Source organism: Miniopterus schreibersii (assembly GCF_964146895.1).
Source record: "Miniopterus schreibersii genome assembly, chromosome: 3".
Classification (NCBI taxonomy): Eukaryota; Metazoa; Chordata; class Mammalia; order Chiroptera; family Miniopteridae; genus Miniopterus; species Miniopterus schreibersii.
Window position 1 is genome coordinate 76,764,333 of NC_138103.1, and position 20,883 is coordinate 76,785,215.

The following is a 20,883-nucleotide window of genomic DNA, read 5'->3' on the forward strand; positions in this document are numbered from 1 at the left end:
TATTTTCTGGATTCTCCTCCTGGGCCTGTTACACAGGGTACAGCCCTGAAGAATGACCCCTGAAATAGTTCCTTTGTTTTGGCATCCTCCTAATTTGGCCCTGAAAACTGTAGAGTGTTCATACCATGGAAAAGCAAAATCTGTGGATGATGAAATTCAGAGTTGAGTTGTTTCCAGAACAGTCTCAGCCTCTTGGAAATACAGACAAGATCGAGAAATGCCAAATGGGCCTTTCACCCTGGGGCCACCATGCCAACTTTTGGCAGACAGAGCCCCAAGATCCTGCTCCTCAAGCTACCTCATGGGGCTCAGTCTATCCAGGAAGCCTCTGAGAACCAGCTCCAGGTGAGGATGCACTGATGTGTCTGCAGACAGCTTAGGCCTGCCAGTGCTTTACAGGACATCTATCCAGGAGGGTCCCAAGGTGTGTGCTGTGGCTGCCCTGGTAGGGGAAGGCCTGAGTTCAGGTGTCCCCTGGATCTGTGTTCCAGGTCCTGGGGAGCATCAGTCGGGATGAGCAGGTTATACTGCAGTAACCAATGACCCCAAGTCTCAGTGGCCAGCACAGTGATCACCCTCTCATGCTACATGCCCATCACAGTCATCACATCAGGTGATCGATGCTCACAGAATGGCCTCACTCTGGGGTGTTGGCTGACAAATGGTGACGCATGTGCTGGCTTGAAAAAGCTTCTTCCAGAACTGGCATCTGCCATGGCCACTACATTTCTTTGTCACATGGCCATGCCTGATACCAGTGGGCAGGGATTCTTTCAACAGCACAGCCAACCACAGACTGCTCTGTCTTACTCAGATCAGTACCTTAGTTAATCCAGGCATTTCCTGTCCCTCAGAGGAGTTATATCCACATAACGAAGCTCCTTTTGGAGTCTGGACTTCTTTGTGGTAAACATTTGGGCAACTATTTCCCTGCCTATCTCTTCTAAAGACCCTCTAAACACTTCTTGGTGTAACTTGACTCCATACACATGCAGGACCTAAAGGCAGAGCCTGGGTTTGGAGACATACAACAAGATGAAGCTAAGTGAAAAGTGAGCAATCTTGAACGTGAGAAAGAAGCCCTTGCCTTGGTTAGGAAGGCCAGGAGTATTTGTGGAAGGTGTGAGGTGAACTACAATGACCCAGGTGTCAGGCTTGGGGATCCCTGGTCAGGGAGAGAAGACCCAGTTCCATAGGTGGCAGACACTGCTGCCTTCACCCAGGAAGGGCCCAAAGTGGTGGCTGGGATCACCAATGGGGTGCGCGGAGGCTTACCCAGAGAGGCAGACCCAGATGGCACCATCTATGATGGCTCACACAGGGTATCACTACAGCCAGCTCCCGTGTGTGTCTCTGACTTAGGACTCAGAATCAATCAGGTGGCAGGGGCTGCCCAGTGCTGCTCCACGGGCAGTGTTTCTGCTTCTGAGGTCCCTGCTGTGATTTTGCATTTCAGTGAATTCGTAGGAATTCAAGTTCGGAACATCTGCTGTGAGTGGCCAGAATTTTCCTGGAAGCAATTGCCTTTTGCAGAATTGTTGGGCCTTCGGCCTTCTTGACACCCACAAGGTAGAGACCTTCGTGTCTACTAGGCATGCCAGTAACTTTAGCAACACCACTGTCACTCACTAACAAATAGCGTTGAAGGTCCAGTTCCCCAGGAAAGTCTAGGGTGACAGGCACTCATACAGGACCCTGACCTGAAAGTACTGTGTTAGGAAAAGAGAGAAAGGGACTGAAGGGCAGTCAGAGCTTAAAGACTGGCTTCCTTTGCTTTTCATCTGCTGTGAAATGTAAAGGGCCCTTGTTTGAATATGAAAGGACTAGGAATAGCAAATTGCTGTTCTTTCTTAATTATTTGCAATTACTTGAAGGAAATACGGGCAGCTCCACATGCAGGTCCCTGTTTTTTTCAGGTGAAAGTCCCTGTCCTTAGAAATTTTGCTCTTGGGATTTTTAAAAACAACTTAGACCTAAATACACGGTGTTGTTTTTAAATACTTGCATATTTATGTATCTTAATGTATTTATTTTTAGTTTGAAAGAAAAATCTGCAAGCGGTATTTAGTATCCAAGGAAATGAAGATTTAGCACTAATTTACAAACGAGTTTCAAATTAGAAAGTTTTTTCTCACGACTGCTGTACAAGCTCCAAGCTTCGCTGAAATTCACTCTGATGCTCTTCCTGCTGCCAGACAGGAGCTGAGAACAAATGTAGGTGAGAAGCGAGGCTGCAAAAATGAGAGGTTCAGTCTAGGGGGTGCACAGGCAGGAGTGGAGGGAGTTTCTGTGCACCTTCTGAATGTGTATGTACATGTGTGTGCCTGTGTATATGGGTGTACATGCATGCAGGAGGTTGTCTCTGTGCATGTGTGTGCATGCATCTCTGCATGCATTGTGCAGGGAGAAGAAGGTGCAGGGCACAGTTCTCGTGTGTTTGTGCATGCATGTGTGCATGTGTGCGCATGTATGTGTGCGTGCAGCGAGACCAAGGTGCACAGCACCATCCCAGCAGGCTGGAATGTGCAGCTCTCTGAGGCCTGCCCACAGGACGTGCTGTCACAGACCCATCTCTCATGGGCTGTAGGAGTTAGAGAATGGGCTCATTATCAGTGCTTAGTGGCTCTGAAGCCAGCTGTGGCCTCGGTCTATTTCTCACTGCTGGAGGAGAACGCCAGCCCTGGTGAGGAGTCCACAGGTGCCCATGGGGTCAGCCTCTGCCATCCACTGGACAGCACCTTCTCACCGTTGACCTTCGTGGGACCTTCGTTTCCTCCGGGGAACCTGGTCCCACAGACACCCTGCCTGGCCTGCTGGGCTCAGGGACGCTCCATTTGGTTACCCAGGCTTATTCTGTCCTCTGTTGTGGGTTCCTGCAGAGAGCCCAGACAGCCAGTGGATGAATGGACACCCTGCAGAAAAGGAGAAAGAATCAGTAGAAGGTTCCTTCCCCAGTATGCTCACCCAGTGAGACCTTGCTCATGTCTATGCCCTGTGTCTATGCGAAGCTGGCCTGGACCCCAGGCACTGCTGTCTTCTCAGTCTCTGCTCCCACCTGCCCACCCTGCCCTGGTGTGGCCTCATTCCCTTGTCTGTAATCAGTTTTTTAGGGTCCTCCTCCCCTTATACTGTGAGTGAGTGGAGGGTTGGGCCACCCTGGCCAGGGGCTCAGAAGAAGGGAACTGGACCCTCTGTGGGGCCTCCTGAGGCTTTAAACTGCCAGATGTGCTCTGGTGTGGGAAGGGAGGCTCTGGCCAGATCTCTGTGGTGTTTTCACAACATGAGACATCACCACAAGGCCTAGTGGCTTATCTGGGCCAACCCCAGGTCCTGGTTGAGTGGTCCAGGTGGGGCTTCGACATCAGACCTAGATGCACCAGGTGTGTGTGTTTCTGGGCTGTGGGGAGTACAGGTATTGGGGTGAGAGAGGTACAGTAGGGCTCTTTCTGCAGTAGTCACCATCCCAGGATCAGTTATAACTGAGGTTTAAAAGGAGACTGTGGAATCAGGAGAGAAAGGGTCTCATTGATAGAGGATTCCCCAGAGCCGTCCCCCGCCCCCGTCCCCCCAGCTGCTAGCATCTCACGTCTCTGCTCAGCTTCCTGTGCCAATTTCAGTAGAATACAGGTTGGGGAAAATACGTGTCAGGTGAGGCTTCTCACCAGGGCCTGAGGATCTCTAAACCTACATCAGCAGAATTAGGAGTGTGCACTGCTTTTATTAATCACAGAGCTCTTCCAAGGGTGTAGAGTGCAGACCTAAGGAGGCACCGCCAGTTCCCTTTCTTCTCCTTCCCTCTGGGCACCAGCTTTGGCCAAAAGACTTTCCACCCCTTAGAAACATCTCAGACCCCGAACTGTGGCAGTCAGGAATCCCAAATACACAGCAGCCTGTGAGTGGAAAGCAGGGCAGGTATAGGTAGGCTGGGTGTAGGCAGACTAGGTATAGATCGGTTGAATGTAGGCAGACTGGGTGTAGATAGGCTGGCACACCAGCCCAGATGAGGGGACCAGGCTTTTTAGGCAGGTTTTTTGGACTCAAAGGTGATTTCTGGGTCTGTGCACACAGGAAACCAATGATGGCCATCGGCCCCCTGGGCAGGACGCCGGGTGCCGTCACTGGGCCTTTTCAGCAAGGAGGCCCCTGTTAATAGCACCCAAAGAGCTCTAACCAGGTTGGCTGCCCAGAGCAAGCCTCCTGGGAGTGTGGGTTTCACACGCAGCTTCTTCACCCACGAAGTTGAGAAAGCAGCTATTGACGGAAAGTGGGGCAGAGCAAGGCCCCTTCTGACCCAGGTCCTGCTTGGAGGGGTTGCAGGATGCTCCAGTGAACATCCTGGTTCTTGTTTATAAATTCTGGCTAGAGGCAAAGGCCACAGTGGTGAATTAAAAGGCGGCTCTAGCACTGGCATGTGTGGCTCAGTGATTAGAGTGTCAGCCTGTGTACTGAAGGGTCATGGGTTCAATTCCTGGTCAGGGGCATGTACCTGGGTTGCAGGTTTGCTCCCTGCCGCCCACTTAGGGTGCATGTGGGAGGCAGCCAGTTGATGTGTTTCTCTCACATCCATGTTTCTCTCTTCTCTCTCTTTCCCCTTCCTTCCCTCCCTCCTTTTCACTCTCTGTGAAAAACAATGGAAAAGAAATATCCTCAGGTAAGGATTAACAAAAGAAAAAAGGCTGCTCTATCTTCTGGGTTGGAAGTGCCTGGATGGCAGGCACCACCACACCCCTCACTCAGGATGGCTTCACCTTGGGTTGCAGCATGTTGTCGCTAGGGGCTGATGTTGGGGCTGCAGGAGGAGTCAAGCTCCCAGACCAGATGAGTGGCCTTTGTGACCACCACCACCACCAATACCCTCATCTACCCACCCAAGCCTTGCCTCCTGGATGATGCCCCGAGCCCACGTTTTATGACTCTGTTGGTGCCCCCAACCCACATTCTCACCCTGTTGGAGCCCCCAGCCCCACATTCTGTCTGCTCTTTGCATCCTGACGTCAGCCCACTGGATTTTCAGAATGAGACAATGTGAATGGGTCCCAGAGGAGCCCTCTAGCCTAGATGATGGGGAGGACTGTGCCACCTTTTGCCACCACCGCTGCTCGATCCTCCCCTTTCCCCACCTGAGACCTTGTCCTAAGTGACCTGCGGTCCTGCCCTACACACCCTCTACTGTCCCTGGTGCACAGGGCCCAGACATCAAGGAATCACCCACAAGATTGGGCAGTGGTTTCCTTTGGTCATGGGGGTGGCCACGGGGAGAACCTCCCCAAGGTGGCTATGCTGGGTCAGCCACCAGCTTGTCTGCAGGGAGGGTGGGGAGAGGGTCTCCGATCCCCATCTGTGTGGGGACCTCGCTATTCAGCCTTCCGTATCTTGGAGTCCCCTTCTCTGGGAAGTGGGGTGGCCCCCTCAGTAAGCCACTGCAGACTTTCTCAGCAGGTAAAGGGGTCCTTATATCTATGCCCACCCTGCTGACAGCCACTCCCAAGGCCCTGGGCTTCATCCTAGTCTTGCACCTTTACTTGCCCTTAAAAATGTTGTACTTGAATTAAAATGTGAGTATTGATGGGCATTCCTTACTGGGACAGCCTCAGCCACATCCCTCTAGCCTGCCAGGCCCTGGACAGGCCCCCCTGCTATTCCCCTGTCCCATTCAGTTGGCCTCCTTTAGGTCAGCACAATCCTCAAAAATGAAAAGAAATTCCCTTTGCTTTGCTGGTTAGCGTGTTATCTGCCCCTTCCCTCTACCCGTGCCTTTCCTATAGGAAGAAGCGACTTTCCCAAGTTCCAGAGACTGGCCCCCTATGGGTGGGCACCAGTGGGCCATCTGACCCCAGCCTCTGTCTTCTCCTTTAGCACATGTGAGGCCTGGAGGGTCACACCCAGATGGTTGTCTCCTGAGAGCCCGGTGCCACAAGGACCATGCTTAGTCCCTGGGGAGCAGAGATATGATGAGAAACAAAGATCTTGACTTTAAAAATCATCCCCATTTCAATAAAATTTTACCTAAAGTTAATAGGGAAAATAAATCCTTTGTCGAAGAATGAAGCTTTAAAATGTCTTTGCAGACATAAGTTTTGTTGTTAAAATTCAAAGGCAGCCCTGCAGTTGGCCAAGTAACAACACACTGAATTCACAGGTCAGCAAAATGGTGATTAAGTGCTTTTATGCAAGTACTGTACCTGCCATTCCGCTAACACACGCGTAGCACATAATCCCATTCTAAGCCTTGGTAAGATTTATGATCCAGTAAACAGGCGAAGGCTCTGCGTTTTGGAGTCAGCCTATCTCCATGTGTGTGGGTTTGGTTGAAACGGGAATCCTGAGTTATATAAGGAAAAGAAATTAGTGCTTTACTGTCAACATAGTCATCAACATTTGTCTGTCTCCTCTCTTCTTATTTTTGGATGTTTTGATGGAAAGTGAGGTTTTGGCGAATGTGTGACTTGTATCGTGCAGAGAGGCCAGACTGCAGTTGTTAGCAGTGCTCACCCGACGCTCACCCCAACCTTGTGTCTGCCTCTTTCTCTTCTCCTGCATCCAAAGGCCTAGAAACTATTTTAAGAATTTACCAACATGTACTTCTCTCGGCTCTCCACTTCTCTTCCCACGCACACACACCTTCAGAAATCCTTGCCCACAAATGCTGGCCCTCAACACACCCAGCCCTCGAACACACACTTGGCCCTCCCATACAACTAGGCCCTCACACACACACCTGCCTCAAACACACATACACAGAGGTTCACACACACACCAGCCTTCAAACACCCCCCCACACACACATACACATACACACTGTCCCTCGTCCACACACAATCAGCCCAGCAAATGTGAGGGAAGAAAATGCCAGAGTAAATGTTCTAAATGACTGAATTTGACCCTTTAAGATACCAAGACATTGTTCTTGTTTTTAAGCATTTATTGTGGAAACTTTTCTAAAGTACACTGTATATTTTCCTGTTTTCTTAAGCTGCCTTGAATATATTCAAGAAAATTTGGGCTTGGCCCTCTTATGTCAGTTAGGGCATATTAGAATATGAGTCTGGAGAAGACCACAGTGAGATATCTCCTCACACCTGCCACAGTGGCCATCAAGAAATCAACAACTAACAAGTGTTGCTGAGGACGTAGAGGAAAGGGAACCCTCAAGCACTGTTGGTGGGATTGTAAATTGGTGCAGCCACTATGGAAAACAGTATGGAGGTTCCTAAAAAAAAACTAAAAATAGAACAGGACCCCTCAATTTCACTTCTGCGTATTTACCTGAAGAAACCCAAAACACTAATTTGAAAAGATGTATGTACCCCTATGTTCATTGCAGCATATTTACAATAGTCAAGATATGGAAACAACCTAATTAATGGACAATTGGATAAAGATGATGTAGTACATATACACGATGGAATATTACTTGACCATAAAAAAAGACTGAAATTTTGCCATTTGAGGCAGCATAGATGGACCTAGAGGGTATTAAGCTAAGTGAAATAAGTCAGAAAAATACCATATGACCTCACTTATATGTGGAATCTAAAAAGCAAAATAAACAACAAATAAAATAGAAACAAACTCATAGATGCAGATAACATTTTCATGGTTGCCAGATGGGAGGGGGGTTGAGGGGATGGGTGAAAAAAATCAAAGGATTAAGAAGCACAAATTACCAGTTATAAAAGTCATGGGAATGTAAAGTATACAGCATAGGGAATATAGTCAATAATATTGTAATAACTATGTATGCTGTCAGATGGGTGCTAAGCTTATTGGGTGATCATTTCATAGCTAATATAAATAGAAACAAACTCATAGATGCAGAGAACCACTATTATACACCTAAGACTAATATACTATTTTACATCAACTGTAATTGAAATTTTTTTAATTTTTAAAAAGGAGGCTGGAGAAGTTGTTTCACTTTAGCTTATCCAAGGCTTCCTCAACATGCTTGACCTGGGAAATGGCCCCTTGGCCAGCAGACAACTTCCCTTGGGCAGCTCTTGCCAGAACCAGGCTCTGAGTGAGAATGGCTGCAAAGGGAGTTGGCACCAGTGGAGAGGCACGCCCAGGCCAAGTGTGGGGGCCTAACCTAGTCACAATGGGAATCAAAGGGCAGAGGAGGAGCCAGGGAGGCTGGGCTGCCCTGTGAGTGACCAGGGCTGTCTCTAGGATCTCAGTAAACATTGATTTCTCTCCTTCAATGTTGGACAGTTTTAAGAAGATGAACTGGTGAGGTGGAGGCTAAGAGACCCACCCATCAGGAGGCTGCTGACCACAGCTGGACATGAGAGGTCAGGGCCCACCCAGTGGGTCCTGAGGAGAAATGGGCCTGGATTTGCGCATTTGAGCAGCAGAAGGGCATCTCTCTCTGGGAGGCTGCAAAGTTTGCATTTCAGTTCCTCCAACATAGGCCATTAAAGACATGTCCCCTAGGATCGCATTCCACTTCCTAACAGCCTCTTATATCACAGCATTTGCTTCAAATATCTATAAGGAGCTGCACAGCTCCTGGAGGCTGACTCCTACCACTGGCTTGGAACCTGCTCCATTTGTTCTCATAGACTGGATGTTTGCTTCTGACTTGGGGATGATTTGAGTTTTTGGAAATCAGACCACGTTGGCATTTCTGGACAAAGTTATTTAGATAATTCCTGTTGACGGGAGAGCCAGGCATGTGGAGGAAGTGGAGCAGACAGACATGGCAAGACTTGTGTAGGGCATGGGTGCTCCGGAGGGCATGTGACCCACCGTCTCACCATGGTAACACAGAGGCAGGAGCTGAGCTGGCTCAGGTGTGCCTAGTGTCACGTGCTTTCTAGAAGCTGAACTGACACTGTAGCACATACCTCCCCGGTCTCTGTTTAGCCTGGTTCCTTGGATAGGACAGACAGCCTCCTTCTGAGTCCACCTACTTCAGGCCAGAGGATTCGCTGTTTTATTTTCAATTTCTTTAGGAAATTATCTGTATGATTAGTTGGTCAGAAGAGTCTCAGATGTAACCGTTGTTCCTTTAAAAATCCCTCAGCAATTTTAACATCTTTGGCTTTTAACTGTTATTTGTAGCCTTGCATTTCTTTTCCAAACAAATGAACCTTGTGGTATTTCCTCAGGAAATGGTACATCTAAAAATAGCATTAAACTTTTTTTTCAAACTAAAAGCATTCCATCTTTACATAAAAGCATGTTGCACCAAAAATGTAAAGGGGAATCAGGTACCAGTGATGCTGTTTTCAGAATGATTGAAAGGGCACAAATCTGTGATTTTGATGAAAGATGCCCTAATGGTTTCTACTTAAATTTTAAAACATCAGTTATACAATTAAAATGTATTTGCTATGGATGAACTTACTCAACTCTGTTCTCTCCACAACCCCCCCCCCCATTCCATGTGCAGACCCAGGAGAGCCAGGGAGGGGGAAGCCAGGGAAGGAGAGAACCCCCTGAGAAATTTCACATGCTCCATAGAAGATCCTAAAATGTAGCATTTAAGGTGCATATTTCAGAATTTGATGGGATAGAACTTATCCCAATCTATACTTGATTGTGCCTCAGGTGACAACCCTCACTGACAAAATGTTATTTAGGGTCACCCTAGTAGGCAGAGGTCTCAAGTCTATCTAATGCAGCTGTGGGCACTTCCTCAGTGCGCTGCTGCCATGTGACAACGCGAAGGAAAAGCAGTTGGTCCCCAACAGGAACTCCCCTCTGTGCTGAGGATTCACTTATACCCTCCCTACTTCACAAATATAATGCAGGGACCCTTAAGTGCCAGCCTGTGAAAGTGTCCACGTACATGTCTTTATTGGAAATCTTAGATTTCCGGATCCTCTCTTCTGTTTCAGGACCTGGAATCCCTCGACACCTACATCCAGAACACGCTCTCTGACCTCTACCCGCCCTTTGAGGCCACGGCAGCTACCGTGCTCTGGCAGGTGTTCAGCGTGGCTGAGAGGCTCCATGGAGGCGACGGGCTGCGCTGCCTCACTGACTTCCTCATCCCCGCCACAAGGGCCCTACAGCACCTGCAGCAGGAGGCCTGTGTGAGTACCTGTCCTCAGAGGACAGCCTGTGCGAGACCCTGCCCTCGGGACAGAGCCTGTGTGAGGACCTGCCTTCAGGTGCCAGAGCTCATGTGAGGACTTCCCTGCAGAAGGAATCTGCGCGAAGACCTCCCCTGCAGGGAACACCTTAACTGTGCTTCACCTGAGTCAGAGTCAGGCAAAGATACTTGGTACCTGGAAAATATTTAAGCTGAGGAAGTGGAATTTTAGAAGCAGGGAAATATGCCATTGATGGAGGCAAGGGAGAGCATTTGAAATTAAATCAGTAATTAAAACCAGCATAATTCAAGTGAGTATTTATTGTTTTCTTTCTGAAAGAAAGCTGTAAGATAATGAAAAAACAAAACCATGTGATAATCTCAGCCATGTTTTTATAGAGTTTAAACCCATAAATGGAGAAATCTTCCCATTCCCCTCTATTTGATTGGTCCATCAGGCACTGGCTCATCTCCTCCTTTCTAGTTTTTGGCTCCTCCTTTCCCTCGTCCCAAATGATGGATGAAATAAGACGATGTGTCCCAGAAACCAGGCTTCTTGGGCCTGCCAGGGAGTGTAGAGCCCACTTTGTCTGCAGACATCCACTCTGGTTCCCCACAATGAACTTTGACTACAGTCTTTCAACGAAGGAAGTAAGTCACACTCCTAAGTAATCATCTCAGCCAACTTATTGGAGCAGTTCCAATACATACAAATAAACTCTGCTTAGTGAATTTCTCATATGTTTAGTTTATTTCTTAGGATATTTTTACTGTAGGTTACTTTTGAGGCACTGCTAAAACTAAGGACAGCCAAGTTGTGAGTATATTGCAGTGAGCTGCTGAAAAGATTATGGCTGAATCTTAAAATGAAATATCTGTATACATCAGCACCTTTTATTACTCCATTGATATTGAGTTAGGACCTCTTTTTTAACTACCATTGAGCTATTTTGATTTATTAAACTCTTTGACTATCTTTTAGCTAGAATGACCATAGTAGAGAAATAACCGAGGATATCCTGGATTTGATTCTTTGTTTGAAGTAGTCTATCCACATGATTTTCCTTTGTGATTATGTGCCCTTTGCACATTGACATAGGGCAGAAGTAGAGAAAGGTGCCTCTCAGGAGAAGTAAACAGCAGCACAGAGAATCAATCTGCTTTAAGTCAGATCTGAAAATACCTGTCCCCTTTCAAAGGCATGTCTTGAAAAGCTATTCTTACCTAATGTTTTGCCTTTTTTCTTCTAAGTTTCTTTTTCCTTCCATTTTAACCATGTTATCTCTTCTCATTTACAAAATTGCCTATTTTCTGAAAAAAACATGAATAATATCACCTTTTAATATGGATGCATATTTACAAGGGTTTAATAAGCACAAAATGAAATTTAGAGACAACCTTACTATTTGGATATTTCTATTGCTATTGCTTTTTACTTAAATGAACTTATCCTAACAACTATGAATATAAATATATTTTAGTTAATGTAAATTTAATGCAGTTTTTATTCATTTACCCACTATTGTCAAAGTATGTGGCTTGGAAATGATTGTTAATCATACTAACTTTAAAAAAGTTGTTGTATTAAACTAATATTTCAATGACCACCATTCTGTCATTCTTTTCTAGATAGAAGAAATGCTTAAAATCACTCATTGACTTACTTTTAATTTTGTTTCATCACAGTTTGGATCAGAAAACATATGGAGAAGTTTAAATAAAAGAAATCAGAAGAATATAAAAGTAGAATGTTTGTACTAAGAAGGGAAAGCAGGAAGAGGGTGTTAGACTAAAGAAAATGAAATCAAATAGAAGTCAAAAAAGGAGGGAGTAAAGAAAACAAAGACATGGGAAATAAAAAGCACAACTTACATAACAGGTTGAAAGTAAAGTTATTAAAAATGGTAGACCAGCAAAATTCTAACCAAAGGATAACTAGTATAACAATATTCATAACAAACTAAATATAATAAGAGGCAAAATGCATTGTTAGGGCTAAAGAGGTTCATTCAATAACAGTAGTAGTCACAACCAGGAATACATAAAATCTGTAAACCCTTAACAACATAGCATGAAAATGTTTGAAGCATAAACTGAGGGAACTACAAAGAGTAATTCATAATCATAATGGGATATTTCACCTCTCTCTAAAGCAAACAGGATAAGCAAACCATATATTAAGTTATACATTTGGCCTGGCTAGCATGGCTCAGCAGTTGAGCATCGACCTATGATTCAGGAGTTCGCGGGTTAATTCCCAGTCAGGGCACATGCCCAGGTTTCAGGCTCGATCCCAGTGGGGGTGTGCAAGGGCAGCTGATCAGTGACTCTCATCATTGATGTTTCTACCTCTCTTTCTCTCTCTCCCTTCCTCTCTCTGAAATCAATATAGATATATTAAAAAAAAAAAAAAAAAGATATACATTTAAACACATGTCTCTCTTCCATTAATGGGCATGTGTAGAGTACTGAACCCAATAATTTTAGAATACACATCCTTCCCAAGTGTATTAAAGTTGGGAACATTTCCCAACTTTAATCAAAATTTTGATAAAATCCTGGTCAAATTTTACAATAAGAGAATATACACTCATCTCCAGAATATATACAAATAGGGACTATTGGAGAACTTACATCAGCCTTAAAGGTACCAAAATTGACCAGAATTGACCACTAGCGATAAAGTGTCAACAAATACCAAAGAATTGATATCTAAAGACTGTAAGACAATAAAACTAAAAATCAATAACAACAACAAACCACCCTTACATTTGGCAAATTGTAAATGTACTCCTATAAATAGATAAAGGGTCAAACAGAGAAACACAAAGGAAATTGGAAAAATGTTTCTTGCTGATGAATCCGTGAGTCCTATTTCTAGTTAGGATATAGAAGTATATGAAAGGCCTTTATTCCTGTCAAAACAAGAAATCCCAAGATGAACCAAAACTTCCCTTTAAAGCCATCCAAGAGCTATGGATACACAAAGATCCAAAAGAACTCAACTATGGAGAGGAAATGCTTTCCTAAATGAGGAAAGAACAGAAATACTTTCATACGTGGGTCCAGTCACTGAGTTTGCTAGGAGCATGCATGGAGGAACAAGCTGCCAGAAAAGGACTATCTATGCTCAGATAAAAAGCAATTGAACTTAAGAAACCTCGGGGCTTATGCTTCAGATAAGAATCTAAGAGAGCCTCTTTACTAATCCTAAACAATTCTCTTCCAGGGAATTCTGCTGCGTAAGTGGAGACTGAGATATGGAGAGAGAAAGCAAAGGAAGATCTTATAGTCACACAGTTTCAAAGTGTCATCATCTCCAACTCTCATGGTCGCACAGTCCTAAAAAATTTTTTTAAATATACTTTTTTTCAAATATATATTTTTAAGTATTGATTTCAGAGAGAGGAAAGAAGAGAGAGAGAAACATCAATGATGAGAGAGAGTCATTGATCAGCTGCCTCCTGCATGCCCCGTACTGGGAATCGAGCCTGCAACCTGGGCCTGTGCCCTGCCTGGGAATCGAACCTTGATCTCCTGGTTTATGGGTCTACTCTCAAGCACTGAGCCATGCCAGCTGGGCAGAATTTTAGAATCATAGTTTCAGCAGCTCTCAGTTTTGAAGTCCAGTGGTAGTTGGTACCAGGCTCCCCTGGACGGAGACTTGTGAACTCACCATCAACACATTTGAAACCAGAGGTAAACTGAAGTCAGCCAAAGCTGAACCACACTCCACCCAATTCAAATTTTATAAGCTATCCCTGGTGGCCAAGGGAGTCGGGCTGAGCTGGAAAGTGAAGAGGTATCTCATTAGACTCCTAGAGCTTGAATTCCAAGGCTCTGCTAGAGTTTAAAGCCACACCCCACCCCAATCTAGCTCTGTTTCTAAATGCATTAAACTGATAAACCCCTCATCCTAGCTGCCTAACAGAGGAAAGAGCATTTCCTCTTTTAAAAAAACCATCTACTTTAGACAAAAACCTCTGGCATAAAATTTAAAAATTACAAGATGTGTAAAGGCACCAGATTATCAACCCATAAACAAAAGGGAAATTTGTCAATAGAAACAGGTTTGGAAGTATCAGGAAAAGACTTTTTAAAAACTATGATAAACATAATAAATAATTTACAAGTAAACATGGATGAATTGGATGAAGAGATGGAGAATTTCAGGAAATATTTGGAAACTATAAAAAAGAAACAAAATGGAAATCTTAGAACTAAAATATACAGTATCTACCATTTAAAAAAAATTACTGCATGGGATTAATGTAGATTAGGCACAACCAAGGAAAAGTTACATTTATTTGAAGACCTTCCAAAAGAAATCAAGCAGATGGGAGCACAGAGAGAGAAGTGGGGGGGGGGGGGGGGGGATGAACAAAGTCTCGATAACCTGTAGGAGCATCTAGTAGTCAAACTTTGTGTAATTGGATTCCCAGAAGGGGAGAAGTGAGAAAATAGAGCAGAAAAATTATTTAAAGAAATATTGTTGGAAATATTTTCAATTTGTTAAAAAACAGCAACCTATAGATCTGGGAAGATCATCAAATGCAGAACAGGATAAATGCAAAAACAAAACCCCCCCAAAAAACAAAAAACATTTAGTTACTGTAATTAAACTTCTGAAAACCAGTGATAAAGAGAAAATCTTAAAAGCTGACAGAGAAAAAAGGCATATCACATACAGGGAGCAGCAACAAGAACGATGAGTGACTTTTCATCAGAAGCATTGGATCTCAATAGACAATGGGAAAATATCTTTAAATGTTGAAAGGAGAAAAAGTCAACCTAAAATTTTATATCCAGTGAAAGTATCTTTCAAACATGAAGATAAAATAATGACATTTTCAGGTAAATAAAAAAGCACTAGCAGAGGTGCAGTGCAAGAAATGTTGAAGGGGGTCTTCAGGCTGAAGGGAAATGGTACCAGGTAGAAGCTCAGATGTACAGTAAGAAATGAAGAGCACAAGCAAGGCAAATATATGAGTAAGTGTGAATTGCTCTTAAAAATTATTGACTGCTTAGAGCAATATATTGTGGGATCTATAATGTAGAAATAAAATATGTGACAGCAAAAGCACAAAGTGTGGGAAGGAGTAAATTGAGTTATACTAATGTAAGGTTTTTTTACATTGTTTTTAAGTAATAACATATTGAAGATAGACTGTGATAAATTACAGATGCATATTGTAACCTTGAGAGCAACCACTAAAAATAATACAGAATATAACTAAAAATTCAACAGGGGAGATAAATGGAATCCCCAAAACAGAAGAGAGGATAAAAGAAAGAACAAAGGAACAAAAAACAGGACAATAGAAATTACATGCCAAGGTGATAGATTTAATCCAACCATATTAATAATTATATTAAATGTAGTTAAATGAACTAAACATTCCAAGTAAAAGGCAGAGATTGCCAGATTGGAAAAAAGGCAAGATCAACTAAATGCTGGTTATAAGAAATGCTCTTTAAATATAAATACATACAAAGGATGAAAGTAAAAGAATGGAATAAAATATAACACAAGTTAGACTTCAGATCATGAGTAACATCAGAGACAGAAAGGGACAAGGACCAGGACATTTCATAATGATTAAAGGCCCAGTTTGTCAACATAGTACCTAACAATAGAGCTTCAAAACACATAAAGCCAAACAAATGACCACACTAAATGGAGAGTTTCACACTCCTCTCTTAGCAATTGATAGATTAGTCAAAAAAATCAATAGGAATATAAAAGAGCTGACCAACACTATAAACAAAGTGACTTATTTGACATTACAAAGCATCACATCCAACAAATGCAGAATACACATTGCTTTCACATTTGCATGACACTTTTCAAGACAGAGCACATACTGTAGGTCATTAAAATACAAAGTTTCATTTCAAAGGACAGAAATTACACAGAATATTTTTTTCTAACCAAAATGGTATTAAATCAGAATTAAATAACAAAAAAAATAGAAATAGAAACTCCTAACATATTTGGAAATTAAGTAACATATTTCTAAATAACCCACAGATTGAAGAAATCACAAGGAAAATTACTGGAATTGAATCATAATGAAACACAACATGTAGAAATTTTTATATACAGTTAAGCAATGTTTAAAGTATAATATATAGGTTGTGGGGGATTCTAATATTATCTAAATTTCTATCTTGAGAAGCTAGGAGAAGAAGAGCTAATTAAGCCCAATTTAATTGAAACCTAAAACCAATTAAATATGAGTACAAAAATAAAGATAGTTTTTTCTGAGAAAACAAAGTAAAAAAAGTGATGTCATATTAGGTATGAGCAAGACAACTGAAAAGACAGGGACGTTTTTGAAGGGCGGGGGATCCAGAAGAATTCTACATTCTATTCCTTCCCTAATTTTATAAAACTCTTGCTCCGCTTCAAAGGTACTGTAAGACAAAGCAGTCTGGGGTCTGACTGAGCACAGAGAGACAAGCCCTCTGTGTGTCCATGGAACCCTGTCCTCACTGTCCACCTGTTAGAGCCCTCCAGATCAACAGAGAAAAGTTGGGCCTCCTGTACACATTAGTTCCATAAAGAGACAGAAACCATACAGACATTTAATCAGGGGAGCTTAATGTTATTATCTAATAACATGAGATTAACTCTAAAGGAGCAGCAAGAGCTGTGAGGCTGAGGGAGAGCACTAGATGGGAACAGATGTCCCTAGCTCCCATCAGGATGGTGGCATGTGAATGTGTATTATATATTTAAAGCAAAAATAAAATGTTTTGAGTATGTATGACCATTCTTTTTAGTGATAATCTGCTTTCGCAAACCAACTACCAGTCCTGATCACTCAGAGCTGGAGGGAACTTAGAATGGCACTGTTTGCACTAAAATCATTAGTGAGAGGTCCAGTTTCAAGCATGTGATGAGCTGTCACCAAGCAGATCATCAGGAAAAGGCCAACACAGACTTTTTGCCTCCCAAGACCCATTAAATCTAGGTGAGTTAGAGTTACAAACAGTATTTTTGGAAGAAATAGAAAACTATCCTAAAACTCATATGGAATTTCAAGGGAACTCAAGTAGTCAAAATAATCTTGAACAAAATTTGGAAGACTCACACTTCCTGATTACAAAACAACTCATTATAAAACTACAGTAATCAAAAGAGAGTGGTACTGCCATAAAAACATATAGACCAGCAATTTTCAACCTTTTTCATCCCATAGCACACATAAACTTAATTATTAAAATTCTGCGGCACACCAAAAAATATATTTTTTGCCAATCTGAAAATATGTATAATTTTGATTCATTCACACTGATGTCTATTGTTGTGTTGGCTGTTGTCGTTTTTTTATTTGACAATCTAAGGGAAAAGGGGTCAGTACCCCTGACTAAATAGTCAGGTATTGCATGTTTTAAAAAACCTTGTGGCACACAGGTTGAAAATCGCTGATATAGGCCAATGGAGTAAAATAAAGAGCCCAAAAATAAACCAACACATACATGGTCAAATGATTTTTGCCAAGTGCCTAGAACATTCAGTGGGTATTTTCTACAAACGATGCTGGCAAAACTGCATATCCACATGCAGAAGTATGAGGTTGGATCCTTAATCTAACACCATTTACAAAGATTAACTTAAAATGGATCAAAGACCTAGAAAAGCAAGAGCTAAAATGATAAGACTTAGAATAAAACATAAGGGGAAATCTTCATGACACTGAATTTCATAATGATTCCCTACAAATGACACCAAAAGAAAAAAGATTATGCTGAAATTTCAACAGAGCAAAAAAAGTACCTTAGAATGGGAGAGAATATTTACAAATTACATATCTGATAAGGGATTAAATCCAGAATATATGAAGAACTCCATAAACAACAACAAAAGTAAAAAGCAACCCAATTCAGAATTGGGCAAAGGACTTGAATAGACATTTCTCTAAAGAAGATTTACAAATGGCCAGTGAGCAGATGAAAAGATGTTCAACTTCATTAATCATTAGAGAAATTCAAATCAAAACCACAATTAGATATCATTTCCCATCTATTAGGATGGCTATTATACACAAAACCAAATCAAACAAGAAGTGTTGTCAAGGGTGTGGAGAGTTTGGAATCCTCGTGCACTGTTGGTAGGAATTTAAGATGGTGCAGCTGCTGTGAAAAGCAGTGTGGAGGTTCCTCTAAAAAGAAAACAGAATTATCACATCCAAAAATTCCTCTTGTGGGTGTATACCTAAAAGAACTGAAAGCAGGGACTGTGGCAGATATTTGTACACCCATGTTCATAGCAGTATTATTCACAGTAGCCAAAAAGTAGAAACAACCCAAGTGTCTCTTGACATGAATGGATAAACACAATGTGGTACATGTATACCATGGAATATTATTCAGCATTAAAAAGGAAAGAGATTCTGACACATGCCACAATATGGGTGAACCTTGAGCATAAATGAATAAGCTGGTCACAGAAAGACAAACACTGTGTGATTGCACTTATATGAGGTCCCTAGGGGAATCAAAACCATGATAGAGACAGAAGGTAGAATGGTGGTCCCTGCAGGCTGGGGGATGGGGATGGGGAGTTACGGTTTAATGGGTAGAGTTCCAGTTTGGGAAGATGGAAAAGTTCTGGAGATGGATGGTGGTGACAGTTGCACAACAGTGTGAATTTGCTTGATGCCACTGAGTTGTACTCCTAAAAATGGTTAAAATGGTAGGTTTATATTATGTGTATTTTGTCACAACAAGAGGAAGCTGCTTCTCCATGGTACTTCTGACTGCCCCCCCCCCCCCCCCCCCCGCTCTAAGGTTGTACCACTTAGTTAACCTGGACTGGTTTCCTTCTACAGCAGAAAAGTCAATCAATATTGAGAACAGCACTTGTCTTGTCACAGATCTAATAGTTAGAGATGTGGCCCCCTGGAGGTGGGGCAAAAGACCCCACAAGACTCCAACTTGCCCCCACTTGTGTTTTCTAACACAGAGCAAAGCACCCAGTGGTTATTCCAAGAACAAGTAACTATTTTTTAAATGGTAATTTGAGCATTCCACATGAGATCAGCTCTTCAGGGGAAAATGTCAGCGACCCAGATACTGTTCTATAATGGGCAGTTGCATCGCTGGGGATGGGCCCCTGGTGGTGTTTTGGGGACAGACTTGCAGTGGAGTCCCTGTGGGCCAGCAGATGTCTTTCTTTATTGAGGTGAAATGTTCAGGGAAGGTCAGGGATCGCCTAACCTGGGAACATGCATTTCCTTAGGCACCAGGCCCCATGCACAGCATTTGGGGAGGTATGCTGTGGAATCACTTCTTGAATTATGTGATCACTGATGTAAGGAACATTCTCAGCGATTTTTAAAATCATATGAGGTGATGTCAGATTGGACAGCACAGCTGAGGAACTTACCACGCCCTAGATCCCCAACCTCTGCTGTTTAAACCATATGACTCCTATTTGGTGGCCACGGAAGACCCTGGAAAGACCCTGCCCCAGCTATTTTTCCCCTTTGAAAAGGAAAGATAGTTCTTGTTCGTTTTTCTGCATTGCTTTCAATTATTAATTCATGTTATTTTCTGAAATCAGCACATGATTTTCTATAGGCAGTGGGATCCAGCAGAGGAACAAGGGCTAACGGTGACCACTGGGTCTAGTGGGCATGTGCTCATTGGGGAGGAGGTGCACAGCTGTATTTGTGATGTCATCTCAACCACTGAAAATGCACAGAAAGTCCTAGCCTGTGGGGCTCAATTGGTTGGGCATCCTCCCATGCACCAAAAAGTTTCTGGTTCGATTCCAAGTCAGGGCACATGCCCAGGTTTCGGACTCGATCCCTGGTAGGGGGCGTGCAGAACACAGTCAATTGATGTTTCACTGTCATCAGTGTTTCTCTCTCTCCCTTTTCCTCTTCCTCCCTCTCTCTCTAAAAAATCTTTTTTTAAAAAAATGCACAGAAAAAGTAATGAAGTGAAACACATAAATGTCCACAATGCTGACCTGGGGCTTGGTATTGGGATTATTTTATTCTTTATTTTTTTCTGGATTCTCCAGTTTCTGCAATGTACAGTATTACTTTGTCAATCTGAAAATCTTAATTTTTAATTAAATGTGGCCACAGGTGTGAGGGCACCTGGCAGGTGCATCTGCAGCAGAGACTGCGCTGTGTTGGCCTCCTCGCAGGCCGTCACTCCTCCTTTCTGTGTAACGTGCACATGCTCAGTGAGCTTATATGTCAGCAAGAACATAGCTAACGAGACCTTCACTCTTAAGAACACACTGGTATATCTGAGGTACAATTTTCAAAGTTATCCAGATATATGAAATATTAAATATTTTTTAAACTTCAGCACTTAGAAAAACTAAATAAAATAAATGTGAAAGGCAACCTTTGGTAAGATACTAAGTTCTGAGTTTTAAGGCAATAGACATCACCAAAAAAAACTCAAGAAATGAAACTTGTGTAAAATTTAAACTTCTATAGAGAAGAAAAGAACATAACTAAAACTACAAAGCAAATGAACTAGGAGGAATACGTCTAGCAGTAGATGCATTATAGAAACTTTTGCTAATGGTAAGTGCAGAAAATTGTTAAAATTTTTTAAAAGCCCACGGAAACTCATAAGGCAGAAATAAGACAACAGCTGGAGCAAAAATACATATAGAATATTTACAGAAAACAAACATCAAATAAAGGATTGAGCCCAGCCGGCATGGCTCAGTGGTTGAGCATTGACCTATGAACCAGGAGATCGCAGTTCGATTCCCGGTCAGGGCACATGCCTGGGCTGGGTTTTTATCTCAATCTCTCTCTCCCCCCCCCCCCTTCCTCTCTCTGAAATCAATACAGATATATTAAAAA

The 20,883-nt window shown here is 42.8% G+C and overlaps 1 protein-coding gene across 7 annotated transcripts in view; it reads left to right on the plus strand.

Moving 5' to 3' along the window:
* PLEKHG4B (pleckstrin homology and RhoGEF domain containing G4B) overlaps positions 1-20,883 on the plus strand; it is a 75,892-nt gene that overhangs the window by 16,942 nt on the left and 38,067 nt on the right. For all 7 annotated transcript variants that reach the window (XM_081131958.1, XM_081131962.1, XM_081131963.1 and 4 more), the window contains exon 2: positions 9,843-10,040. In XM_081131958.1, coding sequence (XP_080988084.1) covers positions 9,843-10,040 — 198 coding nt within the window. The remainder of the gene's footprint in view (positions 1-9,842; positions 10,041-20,883) is intronic.